This window comes from Pristiophorus japonicus, chromosome 7 (genome assembly GCF_044704955.1).
Source record: "Pristiophorus japonicus isolate sPriJap1 chromosome 7, sPriJap1.hap1, whole genome shotgun sequence".
Taxonomy (NCBI): domain Eukaryota; kingdom Metazoa; phylum Chordata; class Chondrichthyes; family Pristiophoridae; genus Pristiophorus; species Pristiophorus japonicus.
Genome location: NC_091983.1, coordinates 113866525 through 113891264, shown reverse-complemented (window position 1 = coordinate 113891264; position 24740 = coordinate 113866525). Strand labels below are relative to the sequence as shown.

At 43.4% G+C, this 24740-nt stretch overlaps 1 protein-coding gene across 1 annotated transcript in view; it reads left to right on the top strand.

Moving 5' to 3' along the window:
• l3mbtl3 (L3MBTL histone methyl-lysine binding protein 3) overlaps nt 1-24740 on the top strand; it is a 238339-nt gene that overhangs the window by 134990 nt on the left and 78609 nt on the right. The window contains exons 16-17 of the mRNA XM_070885259.1: nt 3142-3244; nt 23843-24010. Coding sequence (XP_070741360.1) covers nt 3142-3244; nt 23843-24010 — 271 coding nt within the window. The remainder of the gene's footprint in view (nt 1-3141; nt 3245-23842; nt 24011-24740) is intronic.

Here is a 24740-nt window from a genome sequence, read left to right as displayed (position 1 = left end):
GTTCTCTAGCACAAGCTGATATCAATGTGAAGTTATGGAGCTTCCCATTTCTTTGCATTTTACAAGTCTTTGGCATTCATTTGTACCTGGAGTTTGAATGCATGGGGAATAACATTCGGTCATCAAGATTAGTCATTCTTTAAAAGTAGTTCAACCTGCAGTGACGAAGCTTTGTTCTTTCTGTCCTACGATTCTCTATTTTACCTGACTCAAACACATAGCTTACTTTTTCTTGCATGGTGGATCAAATCAAATCAGTTCTTTTCTTGCTGCCTCCTTTCAAAAGAACTGACGAATACTTCCAAAATGCAAAGTTTTTACAATGGGGATGGATGAAAGACCATGTGCCCAAACGCCTAGTGTATGGTGCGAGGCTCCTAAAAGGACAGTGCCCTAATCTTGGCCCCAAGTTTTGGCTCAAGTTGCTCCTAGTTTTTTGGAGCAACTAGTATGGAGTATCTTAGAAATCGCAATTCTCGGCATCCAGTTCTAAGTTAGTTAGAATAGTTTTGTTTTAGTACAGTTTTTTTTTTCAAAAGGGGACGTTACCAGCCACTTATGCCTGTTTTGCAAGTTTCGTCAGCGAAAACTAACTCCAAACTAATTTAGAACGGAGTAAGTGTCGATTTTTGTATGCTCAGAAAAACCTTGCCTACACTTAATAAATTAGGCGCAGGTAGCGAGAGATAAATTATAAATAAATCAATAAATCAATCAATCAAAAACATTTTTTTTTAATAATTTAAAAATAAATTAATAAATAAAAAATTAAAAGTGTCTACTCACCTATTGCAGCACCGGGAGCCCTCCTACAGCCTGCCGAAAAGGAAGGCTGGATCTGGTACGGCCAATTCTATAAATTGAGAACCTACAGTCAACTAGATTTTCAGTAATTCATTTGCAGCTTAATTGTCCTTCTCTTTTTGCTCCTCCTTTTTCTCATGTTCAGATTTTGCTTCTTCTGCCTCATGTCGCTTAATCAAAACAATATACATCAATGATTTGGATGAAAGAATTGAGTGTAATATCTTCAAGTTTGCAGATGACACTAAACTGGGTGGCGGTGTGAGCTGTGAGGGGGACGCTAGGAGGCTGCAGGGTGACTTGGACAGGTTAGGTGAGTGGGCAAATGCATGGCAGATGCAGTATAATGTGGATAAATGTGAGGTTATCCACTTTGGGGGCAAAAATGCAAAGACAGAATATTATCTGAATGGCGGCAGATTAGGAAAAGGAGAGGTGCAACGAAACCTGGGTGTCAGTTCATCAGTCATTGAAAGTTGGCATACAGGTACAACTGGCGGTGAAGAAGGCAAATGGTATGTTGGCCTTCATAGCGAGGGGATTTGAGTATAGGAGCAGGGAGGTCTTACTGCAGTTATACAGGACCTTGGTGAGGCCCTGTATATTGTGTTCAGTTTTGGTCTCCTAATCTGAGGAAGGACGTTCTTGCTATTGAGGGAGTGTAGCAAAGGTTCACCAGACTGATTTCTGAGATGGCAGGACTGACATATGAGGAGAGACGGGATCAACTGGGCCTTTATATATTGGAGTTTAGAAGGATGAGAGGGAATCTCATAGAAACATATAAGATTCTGACGGGACGAAACAGATTAGATGCAGGAAGAATGTTCCCAATGTTGAGGAAGTCCAGAACCAGGGGACACAGTCTTAGGATAAGGGGTAGTCCATTTAGGACTGAGATGAGGAGAAACGTCTTCACTCAAAGAGTTGTTAACCTGTGGAATTCCTTGAAGCAGAGAGTTGTTGATGCCAGTTCTTTGGATATATTCAAGAGGGAGTTAGATATGGCCCTTATGGCTAAGGGGATCAAGGGGTTTGGAGAGAAAGCAGGAAAGGGGTACTGAGGGAATGATCAGCCATGATCTTATTGAATGGTGGTGCAGGCTCGAAGGGCCAAATGGCCTACTCCTGCACCTATTTTCTATGTTTCACTTCCTTCTGCTTCAGTACCTTTATGCGCGTTTTCCAGTTTTCTCTGGTTAGCGTTGCAATTTCCACCTTTTCGGCCGATAATTTGCTGACGTCCATGGTCTTATACTTTAACTGCCAATGCAAGTGCTGACTGCAAAGTCACATCTCCTTCTTTGAAGTCTTCTTTCAGCATAGATACTGCAGCGGCGCTGTTATTCCCGATGCAAGTGGCCTTTCACCCTCCGTAGTTTCCACTGGGGTCACTCTGATACAACTGGTAGCCATAGTGCTTATACCATCCCATGTAGAGCAGCGAGGCACCAAAAGGACGCTTCCCTCCGAACTGTGTGTAAGCCTGCTTGATGTCTCAGAGTGTTGTGGCCAACTGCTCACATGGCCTGCCACCGAGGAGGAGTTTGGGCGGGGCCTGCCACCGAAGAGCTGCTGGTCGGGCGGGCCCCGCTGCCGAGGAGGTAAGGGCAGGCAGGCAGGCCACTCAGCCCGGGATAGGGGTGACGTCCCTTCGGCCAGGGATAGGGTCGTCGCCCGGAGACGGGATGCGCTGGGAAGGTCAGGAGCTACTGCGCATGAGCGCAGCCTCCACTGCGCATGCGCGTAGCTGCCGACACTCTTTTTGGTGCAGGGATGTAGCTCCACCCCCAGCTGCTCCTGCTGCGCCGTGCCGAGCTGCAAACGGCCCTACAGATATCGGAGAATCGTGAGATTAAGTATTTGGCACTTTTTCAGTTCTACAAATTAGGCGGGCCTCTCCGAGGTGCGCCGTTCTACCGGGGGTCCAAAACTTGAATGTGCCATCATCCAGTTTCCCAAATGGCTCAACAAATGAATGAAGTGAGCAACTGATCCATAAAGAACAGGAAGGTTTTGGGTTTAACCTCCAGCCTCACAGGCAGTGGGAAAGCTGTGGCCCAGTGCCTCTGATTTACAGAGAGGAAGATCAGAGTGAAAACTAGAAACAGAAAATATAGAATGGACTGTCATCTAAGGAGAGGGGTTCTTGATTTTCTTTTATATGTAGAGCTTGCATTACATTCAAACAAGGAGAAAATACTTATCTAATATACTTCTCATTTCTAACTTAGTCAAGGTTTGTGATAAACCTTTGTGATAGTTGCATGTATTGCACCGATAAAAATGTTGATTGACATATTGCAGATTTAACAGTTGGCTTTTTGATGCAAATAGGCCCATTAGACCTGGTGGAAGCTTCAGAACAAGGAGGATGTCCTACTCCAGGTTGTAAAGGGATCGGTCACATAAAAGGAGTGAAACATTCGGGCCACCACAGGTAAAAGACCTAAGTACTTAAAAAAAACAATTGTACTTTTAAATTTAGCATATGCTTTGATATGTTCTTTTTACTTTTTGTATGGCACTCAATACTTGAGCACAAAATCCAGGCGGTCACTAGTGTAGTACTGAGGGAGCATGAAACTTTTGAAATTGGCGTCTTTCAGATGAGACATTATCTGCCCTCTCGTCTGGATGTAAAAGATCCCATGTCACTTTTTTGATGACGAGCAGGGGAGTTATCTGAGTGTCCTGGCCAACATTTATCCTTCAACCAACAGCACTACAGCAGATTTTCTGGTCATGATCACATTGCTGTTTGTGGGAGCTTACTGTGTGTAAATTGGCTGCCGCGTTTCCTACATTACACAGTGACTGCATTTAAAAAGTTATTAATTGACTGTAAAACGCTTTGGGATGTCCTGAGGTTGTGAATGGCACTATATAAATGCAAGTCTTTCTGTTCTTTCTTTATAATCTGCTATCTATATGCCTTGTTGAGATTATCTAGAAAAAGTGTTTTATCAATGATGTGCATATTTTATGTAGTGATGATGTGCCAAAGTTTAATTTGGTCATGGAGTAGAAGCTATTTGAAGTGGGATTCAACATAGTTGTAGAGTGATTTAGCCAGTCTTAATGGTAATATACATTATTTACAAGCCAGTGAGGCATCAGTGGTAATTAAAATGTATTTTTAGAGCAAATTTTTCGTCTCGTAATACTCCTGTGAAGCGCCTAGGGACATTTCACTACATTAAAGGCGCTATATAAATACGGGTTATTGTTGTAGCCATTTGCCATAATACAAGGGTAATTTTTTGAGGCAAGCTTCCAAGGAGAATTGCTTGCTATAATTTTGTTTATTTTTCAGTGTTATCCTTTAAAATATAGCAGTTATATTATACGTATATTTTATAACAATAGGGATAGTTTATGGCTTATAAGTGTTCCTGTATTATGATCAGACTTTACATACATTTATGGGTTATTTGATCAGTTATACACACGAATGAAAAACAAAAATCCTAACACTTTCAGTGCTACTGATGTACAGAGCAAAGAGAGGATCAAGCCAGCAGTGACTAAATTTATTTCTTGCAACATCCAGTTGTCATAATTTTACACAACTAGAGTTCTCCCCCCATTGTTGGAAATTTGGCCGGAATCAGGACGGCATACTGGAAAAATCCACACCACTGTTCGTGTATTAAAGCAGGATCATTCAGCAAGGGATGCATTGCTAGTATTACATCTGAGAGGAATACATAGCTCAGACATCTTGTGTTCTGGAGCCCTAGCCTTGGATTGACAGTCAACTGGAAAAAGCCTGCAATGGATAGTTTCCCATTCTTTGCATTAATTCCATGAACACTGCAAAAGATTCAGAATAAAGGGAGAGCTTTTGACAAGGTCCCACACACGAGATTAGTGTGCAGAATTAAAGCACATGGCATTGGGGGTAATGTACTGACGTCGATAGAGAACTGGTTGGCAGACAGTAAGCAGAGAGTCAGGATAAACGGGTCCTTTTCAGAATGGCGGGCATTGACTAGTGGGGTGCCGCAGGGCTCAGTGCTGGGACCCCAGCTATTTACAATAAACATTAATGATTTAGATGAAGGAATTGAGTGTAATATCTCCAAGTTTGCAGATGACACTAAAGTGGGTGACGGTGTGAGCTGTGAGGAGGATGCTAAGAGGCTGCAGGGTGACTTGACAGTTAGGTAAGTGGGCATATGCATGGCAGATGCAGTATAATGTGGATAAATGTGAGGTTATCCACTTTGGGGGCAAAAACACAAAGGCAGAATATTATCTGAATGGCGGCAGATTAGGAAAAGGGGAGGACGAGACCTGGATGTCATGGTACATCAGTCATTGAAAGTTGGCATGCAGGTACAGCAGGCGATGAAGAAGGTAAATGGTATGTTGGCCTTCATAGCTAGGGGATTTGAGTATAGGTGCAGAGAGGTCTTACTGCAGTTGTACAGGGCCTTGGTGAGGCCTCACCTGGAATATTGTGTTCAGGTTTGGTCTCCTAATCTGAGAAGGACATTCTTGCTATTGAGGGCGTGCAGCGAAGGTTCACCAGACTGATTCCCGGGATGGCTGGACTGACATATGAGGAGAGACTGGATTGACTGGGCCTTTATTCACTGGAGTTTAAAAGGATGAGAGGGGATCTCATAGAAACATATAAAGTTCTGACAGGACTGGACAGGTTAGATGCAGAAAGAATATTCCCGATGTTGGGGAAGTCCAGAACCAGGGGACACAGTCTAAGGATAAGGGGTAAGCCATTTAGGACTGAGATGAGGAGAAACTTCTTCACTCAGGGAGTTGTTAACCTGTGGAATTCCCTACCGCAGAGAGTTGTTGATGCCAGTTCATTGGATCTATTCAAAAGGGAGTTAGATGTGGCCCTTACAACTAAAGGAATCAAGGGGTATGGAGAGAAAGCAGGAAAGGGGAAAGGGGTACTGAGGTGAATGATCAACCATGATCTTATTGAATGGTGGTGCAGGCTCGAAGGGCCGAATGGCCTACTCCTGCACCTATTTTCTATGTTTCTATGATCAGTGCTCATAATACTCAGGTAGTCATGGCAGCCTTAGTATTCACACCTGCTATCATTACCAGAGTAATTTCCTTTCCCAATAAAAAAAAATCTCTCAATAGCAGTTGAGTAGGTGCATTTAGCACCGCAATTACTCTAGCGAATGATGGATTGCCCTCAGTGACTTGATAGGTTAAAAGCCTAGTACATTATTATGATTTAGAAAACTGCATTTGACACAAGAAATGAAAAAAATTGACCTTTGATGATGAAAGATCCCTGTTGTTTTGAAATACATACTTGGTCTGTACACATTGAATCGAACCGGAAGCCCGGTCCGGTCAGACTGTGTCAGCTTTCCTTTCTTTTGTCCAATGCTAAACCATTAAAGGTGTATTGTGGTAGTTTATAAAAGAAGCATGGAACATCAGGTATCTTTATAGGATTATAATTTCCTTAGTTACAGCTGAATGTTGGTCTTCAGAAATTCAGTTACTGACTATTATTACCAAAGATTACTGCGTAGGAAGATAGGCTAAATGGTAATGCTGATTCTTGCTAAACGTCTGAGTTTCAGGCCCCAGTTCCTATCATGTTCACTTTTCAAAGATTGAATAATCTTGCATCTTTACTTTTTTAAGGTCCATCTAATGCAAGTGAGCACTATTCTATATATCTTTTACATCTCTCTTAAATTAAAACTGGACCACAAGTTATGATGTATTGATGAGTGCAACAAAAAATAATGTAATCCTCCCCAATCAAGAAGACAGAAGGGGGTAGGTTTTACCTTGCGAGCGGCCGATGGGTAGAGCACATCACTCATCTGTTTCTGCCGACAGGAGGACTGAAGCATTGTTAGGCCCAGGTCTCATTTCCGAGTTGCCACCTCATTGCAGCTTGCCGACTTTAGGCCGGCATAATATCCTGCAGCCTGGAGGCCCCGCTGGCCTGCGGCTAGGTCCTATGTGGAGGAGAAGGTGAAACGGTGAGGGGCATACCTGGGCTGGTAACAACCCACGGTACTTGTGTAGTCATCCTGGCTTCACAAAAATATAGCCCAGAAGCTTTCCTGTTACCGTTTTGGAGCATCCGGGTACAGAATCTCGCTTCACCCAAATGTCCCTTAAAATTGCAAATGGTGTCTTTACATCATATAGAAACATAGAAATTTACAGCGCAGAAGGAGGCCATTTCGGCCCATCGTGTCTGCACTAGCCCTAAAGATTACATAAAAACCCATGAACAATGATGGAAAGGCCAACCAGTCCGCCACACACTACTGCAACACCCCTTTTACTAAAAACAAATACACTTCACCCCAACCGGAGCCATGTGATCTCCTGGGAGAGGCAAAAAACAGATTAAAAACCCAGGCCAATTTAGGGAGAAAAAATCTGGGAAAATTCCTCTCCGACCCATCCAGGCGATCGAAACTAGTCCAGGAGATCACCCTGGCCGTATTCTATTCCCTGCAGTACTTACCATTATATCTGCACTGACCAACAAAAGGTCATCCAGTCTAATCCCAATTACCAGCTCTAGGTCCATAACCCTGCAGGTTACGGCACTTTAAGTGCCCATCCAACCATCTCTTAAAAGTGGTGAGGGTTTTTGCATCCACCACTCTTCCAGGCAGTGAGTTCCAGATCCCCACAACCCTCTGCGTAAAGAAGCCCCCCCCCCCACCTCAAATCCCCTCTAAACCTTCCACCAACCACCTTAAAACTATGCTCCCTCGTAATTGTCCCCTCCACCAATGGAAATAGACCCTTACTATCCACTATGTCCAGGCCCCTCAATATTTTGTACACTCCAATGAGGTCTCCTCTCAACCTCCTCTGTTCCAATGAGAACAAACCCAACCTATCCAATCTGTCCTCATAACTAAGATTCTCCATTCCAGGCAGCATCCTAGTAAATCTCCTCTGCACCCTCTCTAGTGCAATCATGTCCTTCCTATAATACGGCAACCAGAACTGCACGCAGTACTCCAGCTGTGGCCTAACCAAAGTATTATACAATTTAAGCATAACCTCCCTGCTCTTATATTCTATGCCTTGGCCAATAAAGGCAAGCATTCCAAATGCCTTCTTAACCACCTTATCCACCTGGCCTGCTACTTTCAGGGACCTGTGGACAAGCACTCCAAGGTCCCTTTGTTCATCTACACTATTAAGTGGCCTATCACTTAATGTGTATACCCTGTCCTTATTAGTCCTCCCAAAGTGCATCACCTCACACTTCTCTGAATTAAATTCCATTTGCCACTGCTCTGCCCACCTGACCAGTAGATTGATATCCTCCTGCAGCCCATGACTTTCCTCTTCATTATCAACCACAGGGCCAATTTTAGTGTTGTCTGCAAACTTCTTAATCATACTCCCTATATTCAAATCTAAATCGTTGATATATACCAAAAAACAAGGGTCCCAGTACTGAGCCCTGCAGAACCCCACTGGAAACATCCTTCCAGTCACAAAAACATCCATCAATCATTACCTTTTGCTTCCTACCTCCAAGCCAATTTTGGATCCAACTTTCCACTTTGCCTTGGATCCCATGGGCTTTAATCTTCATGACCAGTCTACCATGGGACCTTATCAAAAGCCTTGCTAAAGTCCATATATACTACATCACACGCACTACCCTCATCGACCCTCTTGGTTACCTCCTCAAAAAATTCAATCAGGTTAGTCAAACATGATCTTCCCTTAACAAATCCATGCTGACTGTCCCGAATTAATCCTTGCCTATCCAAATGCAAATTTATCCTGTCTTTCAGAATTTTTTCCAATAATTTTCCCACCACTGACTTTAGACTGACAGGCCTGTAATTACACGACCAATCCCTTTTTCTCTTCTTAAACAAGGACACTACATTAGCAGTTCTCCAATCCTCCGGCAGCATGCCCAGATCCAAAGAGGACTGGAAAATGATGGTCAAGGTCTCTGCTATTTCCTCTTTTACTTCGCTCAACAACCTGGGATGCATTTCATCCGGGCCTGGGGACTTATCTACTTTCAAAGCTGCTAAACGCCTTAATACTTCCTCTCTCACTATATTTATTTCATCCAGACTATCACACTCCTCCTCTATAGCAGTATCTGCATTGCCCCTTTCCTTTGTGAAAACAGATGCAAAGTTTTCATTAAGAACCCTACCAACATCTTCCACCTCCTCACGAAGATTACCCTCATGATCTCTAATAGGCCCTACCCTTTCTTTAGTTACCCTCTTACTCTTAATGGCCCCAAGTTTCCACATGATTTGCGCCTGATTTTTAGGAGCAACTGGTGGAGAACGGACTATCTTAGAAATCGCAATTCTCCACATTTTTTTTTCTGCAGTTCTAGTCAGTTAGAACAGTTTCACTTTGGAACAGAATTTTTTCTTCAAAAGGGGGCGTGTCCGGCCACTGACGCCTGATTTGAAAGTTTCCACAGTGAAAACGTACTCCAAACTAACTTAGAATGGAGCAAGTGAAGATTTTTGTAGAACTGAAAAAACCTTGTCTACACATTAAAAAATCAGGCACAGGTTACAAATTAGGCGTCCAGAACGAGGTGGGGGGAGGGGGGGGGAAGGGAAGTCATTAAATTCTATAATAAATTCTTATTTATATTATACAAATATTATACAAATAAATCCAACCTGAATAAAAATTTATAAGCAAAGAAAAGATTAAATAAACCATCTTCCTACCTGTGTGAAAGTGCTTCAGCCAGGGACAATGCTGCAGGAAGCCTCACAAGTTGAGGCAGCCGTTCCCGCGGGGGGTGAGGGGAGGAGGAAGCCGTTCCCGACTGCGGGCGGGGGGAGGGTGGGAGTGTGGGCCCGACCGACCGAACGAACGCAGCGGGGGGGGAGGAAGCCGTTCCAGACGGCGGGCGGGGAGGGAAGGAGACAGTGAGAAGGCTGCAGGAAGCCTCACAAGTTCAGCAGCCATTCCCCGACGGCAGGGGGGGAGGCCGTCGGGAAACGACTGCCTCAACTTTCTGAGGCTTCCTGCAGCCTTCTCACTGCTGCAAGAAGCCTCAGTGCTGATGTGCTGATGGCAATGTGCTTTTATTAAAAAATGTTCAAAAATTAAACAGCTACAAAGAACTACAAAAATGGTCGAGTGCCAATGTTTCCTTCACACTGCGCGTGCGCGAACGCTCCAACGCGCACGCGCAGGGTTGCCGGCAGGAAAAAAACTAATTTAAATGGTACCCGCCCCCCTCCCACTTACAAAATCGGCGCGAGTGGTAGGCTCCGCCCCCTGGGCGCCACGCCAAGCAGACATGGAGCTGCAGGGCGCTTCAGAATCGCGCGTTTTTTTCCGGCGCCGTTTCGGCACGAAAAACGGGCGCCCAGCTCGGAGGGGCGCCTGTTTTTTATCGTGTGGAAACTTGGGGCCAATATATTTATAGAACATCTTAGGGTTTTCCTTAATTTTACTGGCCAAGAATTTCTTGTGCTCCCTCTTAGCATTCCTAATTTCCTTTTTAATTTTACCTCTTATCTTTCTATATTCCTCCAATGATTCTAAATTGTACATCCCTGTCTGGAGTAAAAATAAAACGGGAAAGGTGGCTCAACCGTGGCTAACAAGGGAAGTTAAGGATAGTGTTAAATCCAAGGAAGAGGTAATGAAATTGGCCAGAAAAAGCAGCAAACCTGAGGACTGGGAGAAATTTAGAATCCAGCAGAGGAGGACAAAGTGTTTAATTAGGAGGGGGAAAATAGAGTATGAGAGGAAGCTTGCTGGGAACATAAAAACTGACTGCAAAAGCTTCTATAGATATGTGAAGCGAAAAAGGTTAGTGAAGACAAACGTAGGTCCCTTGCAGTCAGATTCAGGTGAATTTATAATGGGGAACAAATAAATGGAAGACCAATTGAACAAATGCTTTGGTTCTGTCTTCACAAAGGAAGACACAAATAACCTTCCGAAAATACTAGGGGACCGAGGATCTAGTTAGAAGGAGGAACTGAAGGAAATCCTTTTTAGGCAGGAAATTGTGTTGGGGAAATTGATGGGATTGAAGGCCGATAAATCCCCAGGGCCTGATAATCTACATCCCAGAATACTTAAGGAATAGTGGATGCATTGGTGATCATTTTCCAACAGTCTTATCGACTCTGGATCAGTTCCTATGGACTGGAGAATAGCTAATGTAACACCACTTTTTAAAAAAGGAGGGAGAAAGAAAACGGGTAATTATAGACCGGTTAGCCTGACATCAGTAGTGGAGAAAATGTTGAAATCAATTATTAAAGATGAAATAGCAGTGCATTTGGAAAGCAGTGACAGGATCAGTCCAAGTCAGCATGGATTTATGAAAGGGAAATCATGCTTGACAAATCTTCTAGAATTTTTTGAGGATGTAACTAGTAGAATGGACATGGGAGAACCAGTGGATGTGGTGTATTTGGACTTTCAAAAGGCTTTTGACGAGGTCCCACACAAGAGATTGGTGTGCAAAATTAAAGCACATGGTATTGGGGGTAATGTACTGTTGTGGATTGAGATCTGGTTGGCAGACAGGAAGGAGAGACTTGAGATTAATGGGTCCTTTTCAGAATGGCAGGCAGTGACTAGTGGGGTGCCACAGGGCTCTGTACTGGGACCCCAGCTATTTACAATATACATCAGTGATTTAGATGAATGAATTGAATGTAATATCTCCAAGTTTGCAGATGACACTAAGCTGGGTGGCGGTGTGAGCTGTGAGGAGGATGCTAAGAGGCTGCAAGGTGACTTGGACAGATTAGGTGAGTGGGCAAATGCATGGCAGATGCAGTATAATGTGGATAAATGTGAGGTTATCCACTTTGATGGCAAAAACACAAAGGCAGAATATTATCTGAATGGCGGCAGATTAGGAAAAGGGGAGGTGCAATAGCTAGGGAATTTGAATATAGGAGCAGGGAGGTCTTACTGTCGTTGTACAGGGCCTTTGTGAGGCCTCACCTGGAATATTGTGTTCAGTTTTGGTCTCTTAAGCTGAGGAATGACGTTCTTGCTGTTGAGGGAGTGCAGCGAAGGTTCACCAGACTGATTCCCGGGATGGCTGGACTGACATATGAGGAGAGACTGGATCGACTGGTCCTGTATTCACTGGAGTTTAGAAGGATGAGAGGGGATCTCATAGAAACATACAAAATTCTGACGGGACTGGACAGGTTCGATGCAGGAAGAATGCTCCCGATGTTGAGGAAGTCCAGAACCAGGGGACACAGTCTAAGGATAAGGGGTAAGCCATTTAGGACTGAGATGAGGAGAAACTTCTTCACTCAGAGAGTTGTTAACCTGTGGAATTCTCTACCGCAGAGAGTTGTTGATGCCAGTTCATTGAATATATTCAATAGGGAGTTCGATATGGCCCTTACAGCTAAATGGATCAAGGGGCATGGAGAGAAAGCAGGAAAGGGGTACTGAGGTGAATGATCAGCCATGATCTTATTGAATGGTGGTGCAGGCTCGAAGGGCCGAATGGCCTACTCCTGCACCTATTTTCTATGTTTCTAAAGTATTCAGCCGTTGATATGTGACATAAGCGTCCCTTTTTTTCTTAATCCTCCCCTGTAAGCCCCTAGACATCCAGGGGGCTCCAGAATTATTTTTCCCAGCTTTTTTTCTTTAAGGGCACATGTTTGGCCTGAACCTTTCGGATCTCTTCCTTGAATGCCTCCCACTGTTCCGACACCGATTTTCCCACAAGTAGCTGTTTCCAGTCCACGATGGCCAAATCACTCCTTAACTTAGAAAAATTAACTTTTCCCCAATTCGGAACTTTTATTCCAGGCCTATTCTTGTCCTTATCCATAAATAACTTGAATCTGACTGAATTATGGTCACTGGCATCCAAATAACTCTAATTCGTATAGTAAAGAGGCAGTTGACGGCGTTAACGGGATGATAAGTCTACTGACACAATTTTGAAACCGTTACCGACCTGTTGGTGCTGATTTTGCCTGGTTATGATGATCTGCAACCGCCAGTTTTTCACCCATCTGCAAAGAGATTGCTCCTGGTCTGCTTTTGAGCTCCCCAACTGTGATCTCGGTCTCCCCTAGCTGCAATTTCTCATCCCTTGTCAACGGCTTTTGCAAATGTAGCTATGTGGCTTTTTGCTGGCTCAATGAGTGCTAGTACTAATTATTCAGGTAATGATGTCCTTATTCTTTAGTTTAAAAAATATATAATTTTTTTAAATTTCATTTATGTTCATTGACAATTATAGCATTTCTAAATGTAAGTTCATAGCTTTTATTTGAAAAGTACATCTCCTGCTCATTGTCAAATGTGCTTAATTGTATTTAGTTCTGTTTAGTCTCTGAAGCATTGCAAAATTACTATTCATATTCACTAAGTGGAAAATATATTCTTACTGGTTGAAAGACTTGTATAATATGAAACAGAATGCCTGATTCATTATCTCATACGTTTAAAACAGCATTTTAATTCTTGATGCATTCTGTAAATACTTGATTAAATTAATTGCAGCAGACGCTGAATATTGTTTAACGAAGCATAATTGTTTATGGTTACCAAGGCACACAGTTTGTTTATTTGTGCAAGTCTGTGCCTGTTTCTAAAACCATTGAAGCAAAATGAAAGAACCTGGGGAATTCTTTTTGGCAGAAAAAAGAACCATTGATATACAACTAGACACAAGCTTTTCAGCTTCACTGTCAAAAAAAATTAGCAACATTTATTCAATCGTTTTCTGCTGTTATACTGCGAAAGGACAACAGACTAAATAGGAAAGTACAACAAAAACTACAAGTTACATTGAATCCTTAACATAATTCTTCACAAAATCCTTAGAAGTATCTACCTCTTTTTCCTTCCTAATATCTGTGCAAAAAGGTATTGGAATGCTAATAAAATGTTGTAAATAATTGATTATATTGCTTTGCACTGTAAATATTCCTGTCCCAAATGTAACAGTTACAAAATAAACTCTTATTATTTTGTGTATGATTTTTAAAGTTTGAAAAAAAAATGTTGTTCATGGGATGGGGGCGTTGCTAGCAAGGCCAGCATTTACTGCCCATCCCTAATTGCCCTTGAGAGGGTGGTGGCTTGCAAGGGCATCTCAGAGGACAGTTAAGAGTCAACCACATTGCTGTGGGTCTGGAGTCACATGCAGGACAGACCAGGTCAGGACAGCAGATTTCCTTCCCTAAAGGACATTAGTGAACCAGATAGATTTTTAAGACAGAACATAATGAAAAGAAAAAAACGTAGAATTATGAAACCAAACAAAAACTACTAAAAATAAACATCAGATGTATTCGCAAAACGAAAAGTGAATTTACAGCTCTGACAAACTATTAAAAGATATATCGTCATCATCATAGGCAGTCCCTCAAAATCGAGGGAGACTTGCTTCCACTCTTAAAGTGTTCTCAGGTGACTGAACGGTCCAATATGGGAATTACAGTCTCTGTCACAGGTGGGACAGACAGTGGTTGAAGGAGAGGGTGGGTGGGGAGTCTGGTTTACCGCACGCTTCTTCCACTGCCTGTGCTTGTTTTCTGCATGCTCTCGGCGATGAAACTCGAGGTGCTCAGCGCCCTCCCGGTTGCTCTTCCCCCACTTTGGGCGGTCTTGGGCCAGGGATTCCCAGGTGTCGGTGGGGATGTTGCACTTTATCAAGGAGGTTTTGAGGGTATTCTTGAAACGTTTCCTCTGCCCACCTCTGGGGCTCGCTTGCCGTGTAGGAGTTCCGAGTAGAGCACTTGCTTTGGGAGTTTCATGTCGGGCATGTGGACAATGTGACCTGCCCAATGGAGCTTTTTGAGTGTGGTCAGTGCTTTGATGCTGGGGATGTTGGTCTGGGCGAGAACACTGACGTTGGTGCATCTGTCCTCCCAGTGGATTTGCAGGATCTTGCGCAGGCATCGCTGGTGGTACTTCTCCAGCGATTTGGGATGTCTGCTGTATATCGTCCATGTCTCTGAGCCATATAGGAAGGTGGGTATCACTACTCCCCTGTAGGCCATAAGCTTGGTACCAGATTTGAGGGCCTGATCTTCGAACACTCTCCTCCTCAGGCGGCCGAAGGCTGCGCTGGCACACTGGAGGCGGTGTTGGACCTTGTCATCGATGTCTGCCCTTGCTGATAGTAGGCTCCTAAGGTATGGAAAATGGTCCATGTTGTCCAGGGCCGCACCGTGGATTTTGATGACCGGGGTGGGGGCGGCGGGGGAGTGCTGTGTGGCAGGGTCAGGTTGGTAGAGGACCTTTGTCTTGCGGATGTTTAGTGTAAGGCCCATGCTTTCATAGACCTCTATGAAGTTGTTGATGATGGCTTGGAGTTCAGCCTCTGAGTGTGCGCAGACGCAAGCGGCGTCCGCGTACTGTAGTTTGATGACCGAAGATGGGCCGACCTTGGATCTAGCCTGGAGGCGACGAAGTTGGAACAGTTTCCCATTGGATCTATAGTTTAGTTCACTTCAGCGAGGAGCTTGTTAAGTGTGAGATGGAGCATTGCAGCAAGGAAGATTGAGAAGAACATTGGTGCGATGACGCAGCCCTGTTTGACCCCATTCCGGACGTGGATTAGGTCTGTGGAGGATCTGTTGGTCAGGATCACGGCTTGCATGTCATCCTGGAGCAAGTGGAGGCAGGATGCACACCGGCTACCACACAAGCTTAGCAGAGGTCTTGGTCCAGTGGCAAGGCAGTCCAAGACAACTGGAGACCAAGCTCTGCTGTATGGGCCTATCACATATGAACACTGACACTCCTACTCTCCTCCTTTCTCCTTCCCGCAGGACCTCTCTCCCTGGGTTTCATGGAGTGCAGTGGAGGACTCACGACCTTGTTGCTGGTCCTTGCTGGGCCACGATCCCGCGGCTGGTCCTTGCTGGGCCACGACCCCGCGGCTGGTCCTTGCTGGGCCACGACCCCGCGGCTGGTCCTTGCTGGGCCACAACCCGGCGGCTGGTCCTTGCTGGGCCACGACCCCGCGGCTGGTCCTTGTTGCATCGCTCCTGGGCCACGACCCCGCTGCTGGTCCTTGCTGCGTCGCTCCTGGGCCACGACCCCGCTGCCGGTCCTTGCTGTGCCGCAAGATATAGGGTGCCAGAGTCAAGGATGTCACCGAGCGGCTGCAATTCATTCTAGTGAGAGAGAGTGAACAGCCAGAGATCGTGGTCTATATTGGTACCAATGACATAGGTAGAAAGAGGGATGAGGTCCTGCAGGCAGAATGTAGGGAGCTAGGAGAAAGATTTAAAATTAGCACCTCAAAGGTAGTAATCTCCAGATTACTGCCGGTGCCATGTGCTAGTGAGTACAGAAATAGAAGGACAGAGAAGATGAATGCGTGGCGGGAGAGATGGTGCAGGTGGGAGGGCTTTAGATTCCTGAGTTATTGGGACCGTTTCTGGGGGAGGTAGGACCTGTACAAGCCGGACAGGTTGCACCTCAACAGAGCCGGGACCAGTATCCTCGCACTCGGATTTGCGAGTGCTGTTGGGGAGGGTTTAAACTAGATTGGCAGGGGTATGGGAACCGGAGAATAGATTCAGTGGGGAGAGAAGCAAAGCTGGAATTGGGCAACTGAAAAGCAGAAAGTGAATTTGGAAAACAAGAAACAAGGGCTGGAAAATTGACAACGGGGGAGTTTGGCACCACTAAATGGTATATACATCAATGCAAAGAGTATAGGAAATAAGGCAGATGAGCTGAGAGCACAGCTTGACACTTGGGAGTACGATATTATAGTTATTACTGAGACATGCCTGAAAGAAGGGCAGGTATGGCAGCTCAATGTTCCAAATTACAGGGTTTTCAGAGGGTATAGAGAGGGGGTAAAAAAGGAGGGGCGGTCGCAGTATTAATTAAAGAAACAATTACAGCTGTGAGAAGGGATGATATTTTAGAGGGGTCATCAAACTAGGCCATATGGGCTGAATTGAAGAACAAAAAAGGGGCGATCTCACTATTGGGAGTGTGCTATAGACCCCCTAGCAGTCAGAGGGAGATAGAAGAACAAATATGTAGGCAAATTGCTGCAAAGTACAGAAACTATAGAGTTGTAATAGTGGGGGATTTAGCCAGTATGTAACAAGCCCAAAAGGGAGGGGGTGGTTCTGTACTTGGTTTTGGGGAATGAAGAGGGGCAGGTGGAAAGGGTATCAGTGGGAGAGCATTTTGGTGCTAGTGATCATAATTCAGTAAGGTTTAATGTAATTATGCAAAGGGACAAAGATGGACTAGGATTAAAAGTTCTCAATTGGGGTAAAGCCAATTTTGCTGAGCTGAGATGGGATTTGGCCAAAGTGGACTTGATGGTAGAGCAGTGGGTGGCATTCAAGGAGGAGATCCTGAGGGTACAGAGCATGTATGTTCCCTTTTTTAAAAAAAAGGGTGGGGCTAACAAACCTAGACCCCCTGGATGTCAAGGGATATACAGGGTAAGATAAAGAAAAAAAGGGAAGCTTATGACAGATACTGAGAATTCAATACTGCAGAAACTCTGGAGGAGTACAAGACGTGCAGGGGTGCAATTAAAAACAATTATCAGGAAAGCAAAGAGAGAGCATGAAAGAATGTTGGCAAGTAAAATCAGGGAAAACCCAAATGTTTTATAAATACATTAAGAGCATGAGGATAACTAGAGAAAGAGTGGGGCCTATTAGAGACCACAAAGGAAATCTGTGTGTTGAGGCAGAAGACGTAGTTATGATTCTTAATGAATAGTTTGCATCTGTTTTCACAAAAGATAGGGGCGATGCAAACTTTGCGATGAGGGAGGAGGAGTGTGAAATATTAGACGAGATAAACATAGTGAGAGAGGAAGTATTAAGAGGCTTAGCAGCTTTGAAAGTGATAAATCCCCAGGCCCAGATGAAATGTATCCCAGGCTGTTAAGAGAAGCAAAAGAGGAAATACATTTTCCAGTCCTCTCACTGTGGTACCAGAGGACTGGAGGACTGCTAATGTTGTACCATTGTTTAAAAAGGGACAAATGGATAGACCAATTAATTACAGGCCGGTCAGCCGAATCTCAGTGGTGAGAAAATTATTGGAAAACTCCCGAGGGACAGGATAAATCTTAATTTGGAAAGACATGGATTAATCAAGGACAGTCAGCGTGGATTTGTTAAGGGAAGGTCGTGTCTGACTAACTTGATAGAATTTTTCGAGGAGGTAACCAGGAGGGTTGATGAGGGCAGTGCATATGATATAGAGTATATGGATTTTAGCTTTTGATAAGGTCCCACATGGCAGACTGATCATGAAAGTAATAGCCCACGGGATCCAGGGCAAAGTGGCAAGTTGGATTCAAAATTTGCTCAGAAACAGGAAGCAAAGGGTAATGGTTGATGGGTGTTTTTGTGATTGGAAGGCTGTATCCAGTGGGGTTCCGCAGGACTCAGTGTTGGGTTCCTTGCTTTTCATGGTATATATCAATGACTTGGACTTGAATGTTGGGGGTATGATTAAGAAGTTTGCAGCTGACACTAAAATAGGCTGTGTGATTGATAATGAAGAAGAAAGCTGCAGATTACAGGAAGATATCAATGTACTGGTCAATCCGGATAAGTGTGAGGTAATGCATCCGAGGAGGTCTATCATCATCATAGGCAGTCCCTCGAAATGAGGATGACTTGCTTCCATGCCAAAAAAGGATGAGTTCACAGTTGTTTCAATGCAGGACTAATATTCCAGGTTCTGAACTACATCCTGAAGGGTGGAAGATGCCTGTGCATGAATTATTTTAACGTGTGGTGGCTGTTGCACACCAGCCTTCACACGGACTTGACAGAGCTAGGTCTTGGTCTAGTGGCAAGGGTTATCCAAGACGACTGGAGACTTGCTCTGCTGCACGGACCTAGTGCGCACACATATTGCAGGCCCGTGCTGCCCCTGGCCCTGAACTCATGCCTCTCCTGGGCCCCATCACACCCCTCCACAGTCTCTCAACGCTCCTGCTGTATCTGCCCTCGCACCAATCACCAACCTGGACCTTGATGACGCCACTCTTCGCTGCACCAGCTCGCGCTGCTCCCTGAAGTGGTATGCCTCCACACTGCTCCCGGACTGCCGCATCTTCGCTCCTTTTATGGCCCCGACCTGCCGCTGGTGTTCTCGCGCAGGTCAGGACCTCCATGCCGGGGAGTTCTAACAAGCCAAGGGAATACACATTAAATGGGATTTTTTTAGTGTCTTTTACCATGAAGACCGATACAAAATATTTGTTCCAACATCTCTGCCATTTCCCTGTTCTCCATTATTAATTCCTCAGTCTCATCCTCTATGGGACCAACATTTACTTTAGCCATTCTTTTCCTTTTTATATACACCTCTAGAAACTCACGATCTGTTTTTATATTCCGTGCTTGTTTGCTTTCATAATCTATCTTCCCCCTTTATCATTTTTTTTAGCCGTTCTTTGCTGGTTTTTGAAAGTTTCCCAATCCTCTAGCCTCCCACTAGTCTTGGCCAATTGTATGCCCTTGTTTGCAATTTGATACCATCCCTTATTTCCTTAGCTGGCCATGAATTGTTATCCCTTCTCTTACAGTCTTTCCTTCTCATTGGGATATATTTTTGTCGTGAGTTATGAAATATCTCCTTTAATGTTTGCAACTGTTCATCAACCGTCCCATACTTTAATCTATTTTCCCAGTCCACTTTAGCTAACTCTGCCCTCATACCTTTGTAGTCTCCTTTATTTAAGCTTAGGACACTAGTTTGAGATCCAACTTTCTCACCCTCCAACTGAATTTGAAATTCAAACATGTTGTGGTCACTCATTTCTAGAGGATCCTTTACTAGGAGATCATTTATTAATCCTGTCTCATTACACAGTACAAGATCTAACATAGCCTGCTCCCTGGTTGGTTGCAACATACCGTTCAAGGAAACTATCCCGGATACACTCGATGAACTCTTCCTCAAGGCTACCCTGGCCAATTTGCTTCGTCCAATCAAATATGAAGGTTAAAATCGCCCATGATTATTGCCTTTCCTTTTTTACAAGTCTCCATTATTTCTTGATTTATACCCCGTCCAATAGTGTAGCTACTATTAGGGGGCCTATAGACTATGCCCACCAGCGACTTTTTCCCCCTTAATATTCCTTATCTCCACCCAAACTGATTCGACATCTTGATTTTCTGAGCCAATATCGTTTCTCATTAATGCACGATCTCATCCTTTATTAACAGTGCTACCCCACCTCCTTTTCCTTTCTGTCTGTCCTTCTGAATTGTCAAATACCCCTGAATATTTAGTTCCCAGTCCAGGTCACCTTGCAACCACGTCTCTCTAATGGCTATCAGATCATACCCATGTATCTATTTGTGCCATCAACGCATCTATTTTGTTACGAATGCTACGTGCATTCAGATAGAGCTTTTAAATTTGTTTTTACCATTTTTTTCTGCGTTGACCCATTTTTCTGATTCACCTTTATGTTTATACATTCTGTCCCTTCCTGGCACGCTCTGGTTTTCATTTCCCTCAGTGCTACCCTGCTCTATTGCCTTCTCCTTATTCTTTGACTTTTTACATTTTTGCTCACCTGAATCCTTCCCCTCCCCTCCCCCCAACCTAACTAGTTTAAAGCCCTCTTTTCAGCCCTAGTTATTTGATTTGCCAGGACCCTAGTCCCAACATGGTCTAGTTAGAGTCCATCACAATGGAACAGCTCCCTCTTACCCCAGTACTGGTGCCAGTGTCCCATGAACCAAAACCCATTTCTCCCACACCAGTCTTTGCGCCACATGTTTAAGTCTCTGATCTTTTTTACCCTATGCAAATTTGCTCGTGACTCAGGTAGTAATCCAGAAATTATTACCTTTGTGGTTCTGCTTTTTAATTTGGCCTCTAGCTGCTCATGCTCCTTCAGCAGAACCTCCTTCTTTGTCCTATCTATGTCGTTGGTACCTACGTGGACCACGGCAACTTCCCCCTCCCATTCCATGTTCCTCTCCAGCCCAGAGGAGATGTCCTTAACCCTGGCACATTTTAAAAATATTTGAATGTGCACTTAAAGTGCCGTAACCTACAGGGCTACAGTCCAGGAATTGGAAAGTGGGATTAGGCTGGATCAGCTGGTGCGGACGCGATGGATCAAAATGGCCTCCTTCCACGCTGTAAATTTCTCTGATTCTATTATTCTGTGAAAAGCTCCATAAATAGCAATGAGATAAATGATTAGATAATCTAGGGAGGGATAGGATTGTATTGTTAGCGAAGAATTCTATTACAGTGCTAGTAAGAATGAGCTAGTAGGTTGTGTTAAGACAGAATCTATATGGATAGACCTAAGAATTTGGAAGTGAACATTACAAGCCACTAAACATTGGAGATGATGTCGAGATCTGTAGACAGTTGAGAGCAATTGGCAAGAACAACAGGGTAATAATATCGAGCATATTTAAGAAGAAACAGAACACCAGAATGTTTCTAGTAGGAGTAAAATTTTAATGGAATATATTTTTTTATTACTTTTCCCAATAAATGGATCCCTAGAGTTCAGATTTGATTTACACTGCGTTAACTGTGTATATACATAATAGCCCTTAGATTACACTGTAACAAAAGGCCATGTTTTGAACACAGATTTAATTAGTTGGGAAAAAATATTAATGACTGTCATTACTGGTTTCCTTCAGTCATTCAGACATCTGTATCAGTATATTAACATCTCATGGTATTGACATCTATTACTGTGCATCTGATATGCTCTTTGGGTGAGTGAAGTTGAACAGTACAATCTCCAACTGGAAGGGCTGTTATTTTCACTGGGCGCGGGCGAAAAACTGGCAGTTGTGCGAATCAGCCGCCCGTTTCAAGTTATGCATGGAAATTGAACTTGGATATTTCCGATCCGTACCAACAAACTGTGGTACAGAAGGCACTCTTATAGATCCTGCGATTCTGCTTGGTGCGAGGCTTTGATTAAACGTGAGTTTGAGAAGTTCATATCTAAATGACATGCTCCTGATTAAAACAGAAAATGCTGGAACTATTCATTAGATCAGGCAGCATCTGTGGAGAGAGAAATAGAGTTAACGTTTCAGGTCGATGACCCTTCGTCAGAACCTCCTGATTATATTGACTCTGCAGTGTGAATTTGAATTTTATGAACCAATTAACACTCTTTTAAGTTCTTGAGGGGAAAAAAAACTAGGTTACAAAAAAAATCAGAGGTGTTATGAAAGTGTTTTTACAATGTTGTCAACATATTTTTGTATATTCAGATTATTTTCTGTTAAAGACTTTTTTAGCAAGAAAAAGAGATCTTCAAAGTTGAGATAAAGCTGATCCAGCCGTATTGTTCACTAAGGAAAAATTCAAAAACTAGAGGACGTAATTGTTTTAAATGGAGATTATTGGCCCAAGTTTGCCCAGGAGTTGCTCCGTTTTTTTTTTGGAGCAACTAAATTTTTTTGGAGTATCTTAAAAATCACAATTTGCTCCAGTGTAAATGAGTTAGTTAGATTTTTTTTTAAGTTTAGTTTTTTTTTCAAAAGGGGACGTTACCAGCCATTTACACCTGTTTTGGCCATTTAAGCAAGGTTAGACAGCGAAAAGTTACTCCAAACTAACTTAGGTCAGCATATGTGGCCGCACAGAAAAACCTTGCGGTGAGTTAAGAAATCAGCGCAGGTAGCCAGAGATAGCGGGGGGGGGGGGGGGGGGGGGTGGGAAGGGAAGTGAGAGGACCTTGAAAGCACTAAACACCTTCACAACAACATTAAAGAAGCATAAGTACTTTTAAACTACGGAACACTAAACAAAGCAGTACATTTAAAGCACCAAGCACTAAACAAAGCACAAAAATAAGCATTCAATGACAAATAAAAAATTCAAGGAAGCTGAGAGGACCTGCACCTAGCACCAAGACTTACAAAGCACTAAACAACTAGATTAAAAATGGATTGGTAAACTAGCAAATGCATTATAGCAAGTCCTGCAAATAAGAGTTTCAGCCAAACTATTTTACAGAGTTCCTTTTGAAAGCAGATGAAGAGTAAACTTGAATGTAAATCAAACAAGAATTTAGGACCACATAATCAATCAATAAATAAATACTAAACAAATAAAAAATAGAAGTCCTACCTTCAGCACAGCTTTACTGCAGAAAAACACTAGCAGCTGGGTACTGTTGCACAGAGTCTATAGCAAGCTTTGCACACTCTGGCCGCCGATGAGGGAGCCCATTCAGCCAGGGCTAGGGGCGGCGTGCAGCACACGCACACAGATTCTGGGGGCGAGGAGCTACTGCACATGCGCGCGCACTCTAGCGCGCATGTGCAGAGGTCCCGGATTATAAAAGACGAATGGCAAGGTATAACGATTTTTATTACGAACGTCTGCGAACACCTCTCATCACAACCGCCTGTGAGTGGAGATGCTACCCAAACAGCACAATCATACAACTTTTATACATTTCAAAAACCCCTCCGTTCCCTGGTAAGCCCTCCCTAGATCTCTAATTGGACTACCTTATCAGTGCTACTTTGGATTGACAGACCAAGACCCTCGTGATCACCTTGGGCCGTTCTCTTACAGCCCCCACTGCTTATGTTGCACCACGCCAAGCCCTACGACATTCCAAGGAGCGGGGAGAATACCGAGGTAAGTTTTCGGCAATTTTTTTTGTCTACAAAGTCGGCGCACCTCCGGTAGGTGCGCCGTTTTAACCGGAGGGACAACCTTGGGCCTATGGGAGTAAATAGGGAATTCAAGCAATATGGGCATTTTTATGCTGATGCCCATATGGACTAAGTTAAAAGTGCCCAGACTGATTTTATGTAATACCTTTTAGACAATGGGAGTAAAAATCATTTGTCTTAGCAGTTTGGGCTGGATTTGAAGCCAAGTCTCAAAGGTGAAAAAGCAATGTTCTCACTCACTGTGCCACCGAATGGATCTTTATAGAGATTAAGTTACATGCAGAATATAATTTTAGGATTATAAAAGTCAGGCAACTTTCTTTGAGATGATCATAACAAAGAAAGGAATTTGCTGTTCATTCATCCAGCTGTAAGAAATACTTTTTTCTTTACAGTGCATTAGGTTGCCCATACTCTGAGATCAACCTAAACCAAGAAAATGTGCTGCATGATCGTGTGAGTGGAGAGATGCCAGTCTCTACTCCTGGTATACTGAAGAGCAAGAAAGTGGAAGCAGATGGAATAGATACAACCCCTAGTTCGTCTAACATCACATCTCATGGGTCTGAGATTTTTTTCAGTGTTGTTTTGCAGTTGACCGTTTCATACTTGTAACATTTTGTTTCCTTGCTTCTCGCTAATTGTTTTCTTAATTAAATTTTCCTTTTTTTTGCTTAAATTGTTGCATTTGCTCAAAATCATTTCACTGCATTATTTTATTGTAAAATTTCATTTTCCTTGCATTAATTATACTGTTCTTTTACACCAATTCTGCGTACTTTACAGGTATCTCAACTGTATCCATTAGTATACCTAGTTTTTTTAACTAATAGTAACTATTCTTATCATAACTAGTTAAAAGAATTTTTGCAAAAATGGAAACATTTCGCAAACTTTACCTTAACTAGGAGTTATCTGTCTCTCGTCCCTGGAATTTTTCTGTTTTTTGCTTCACCTCGGAGATTTGCCTCTCCTAGAGGACTAAAGGCAGATAAATCCCCCGGACCTGATAACTTGCATCCTAGGGTCTTAAGAGAAGTAGCAGCAGGGATTGTGGAGGGGTCTATCACATTTTGAGATGTCCCTGCTACCGAGCACTGCTCAACGGATACTTGACCTTAGAAAGCTGAATGAAATTTCTAAACAACTCATAACAATACATATCAATATATTTCAATATCAATTTCAATATTTCAATAACCCAAAACGTTGCAATACTTTGCAAAACCACATATGCACAAGGGTTCATCAGGATTAACATGGCCTCATTCGAAGGTCAGACTACATCTAAAT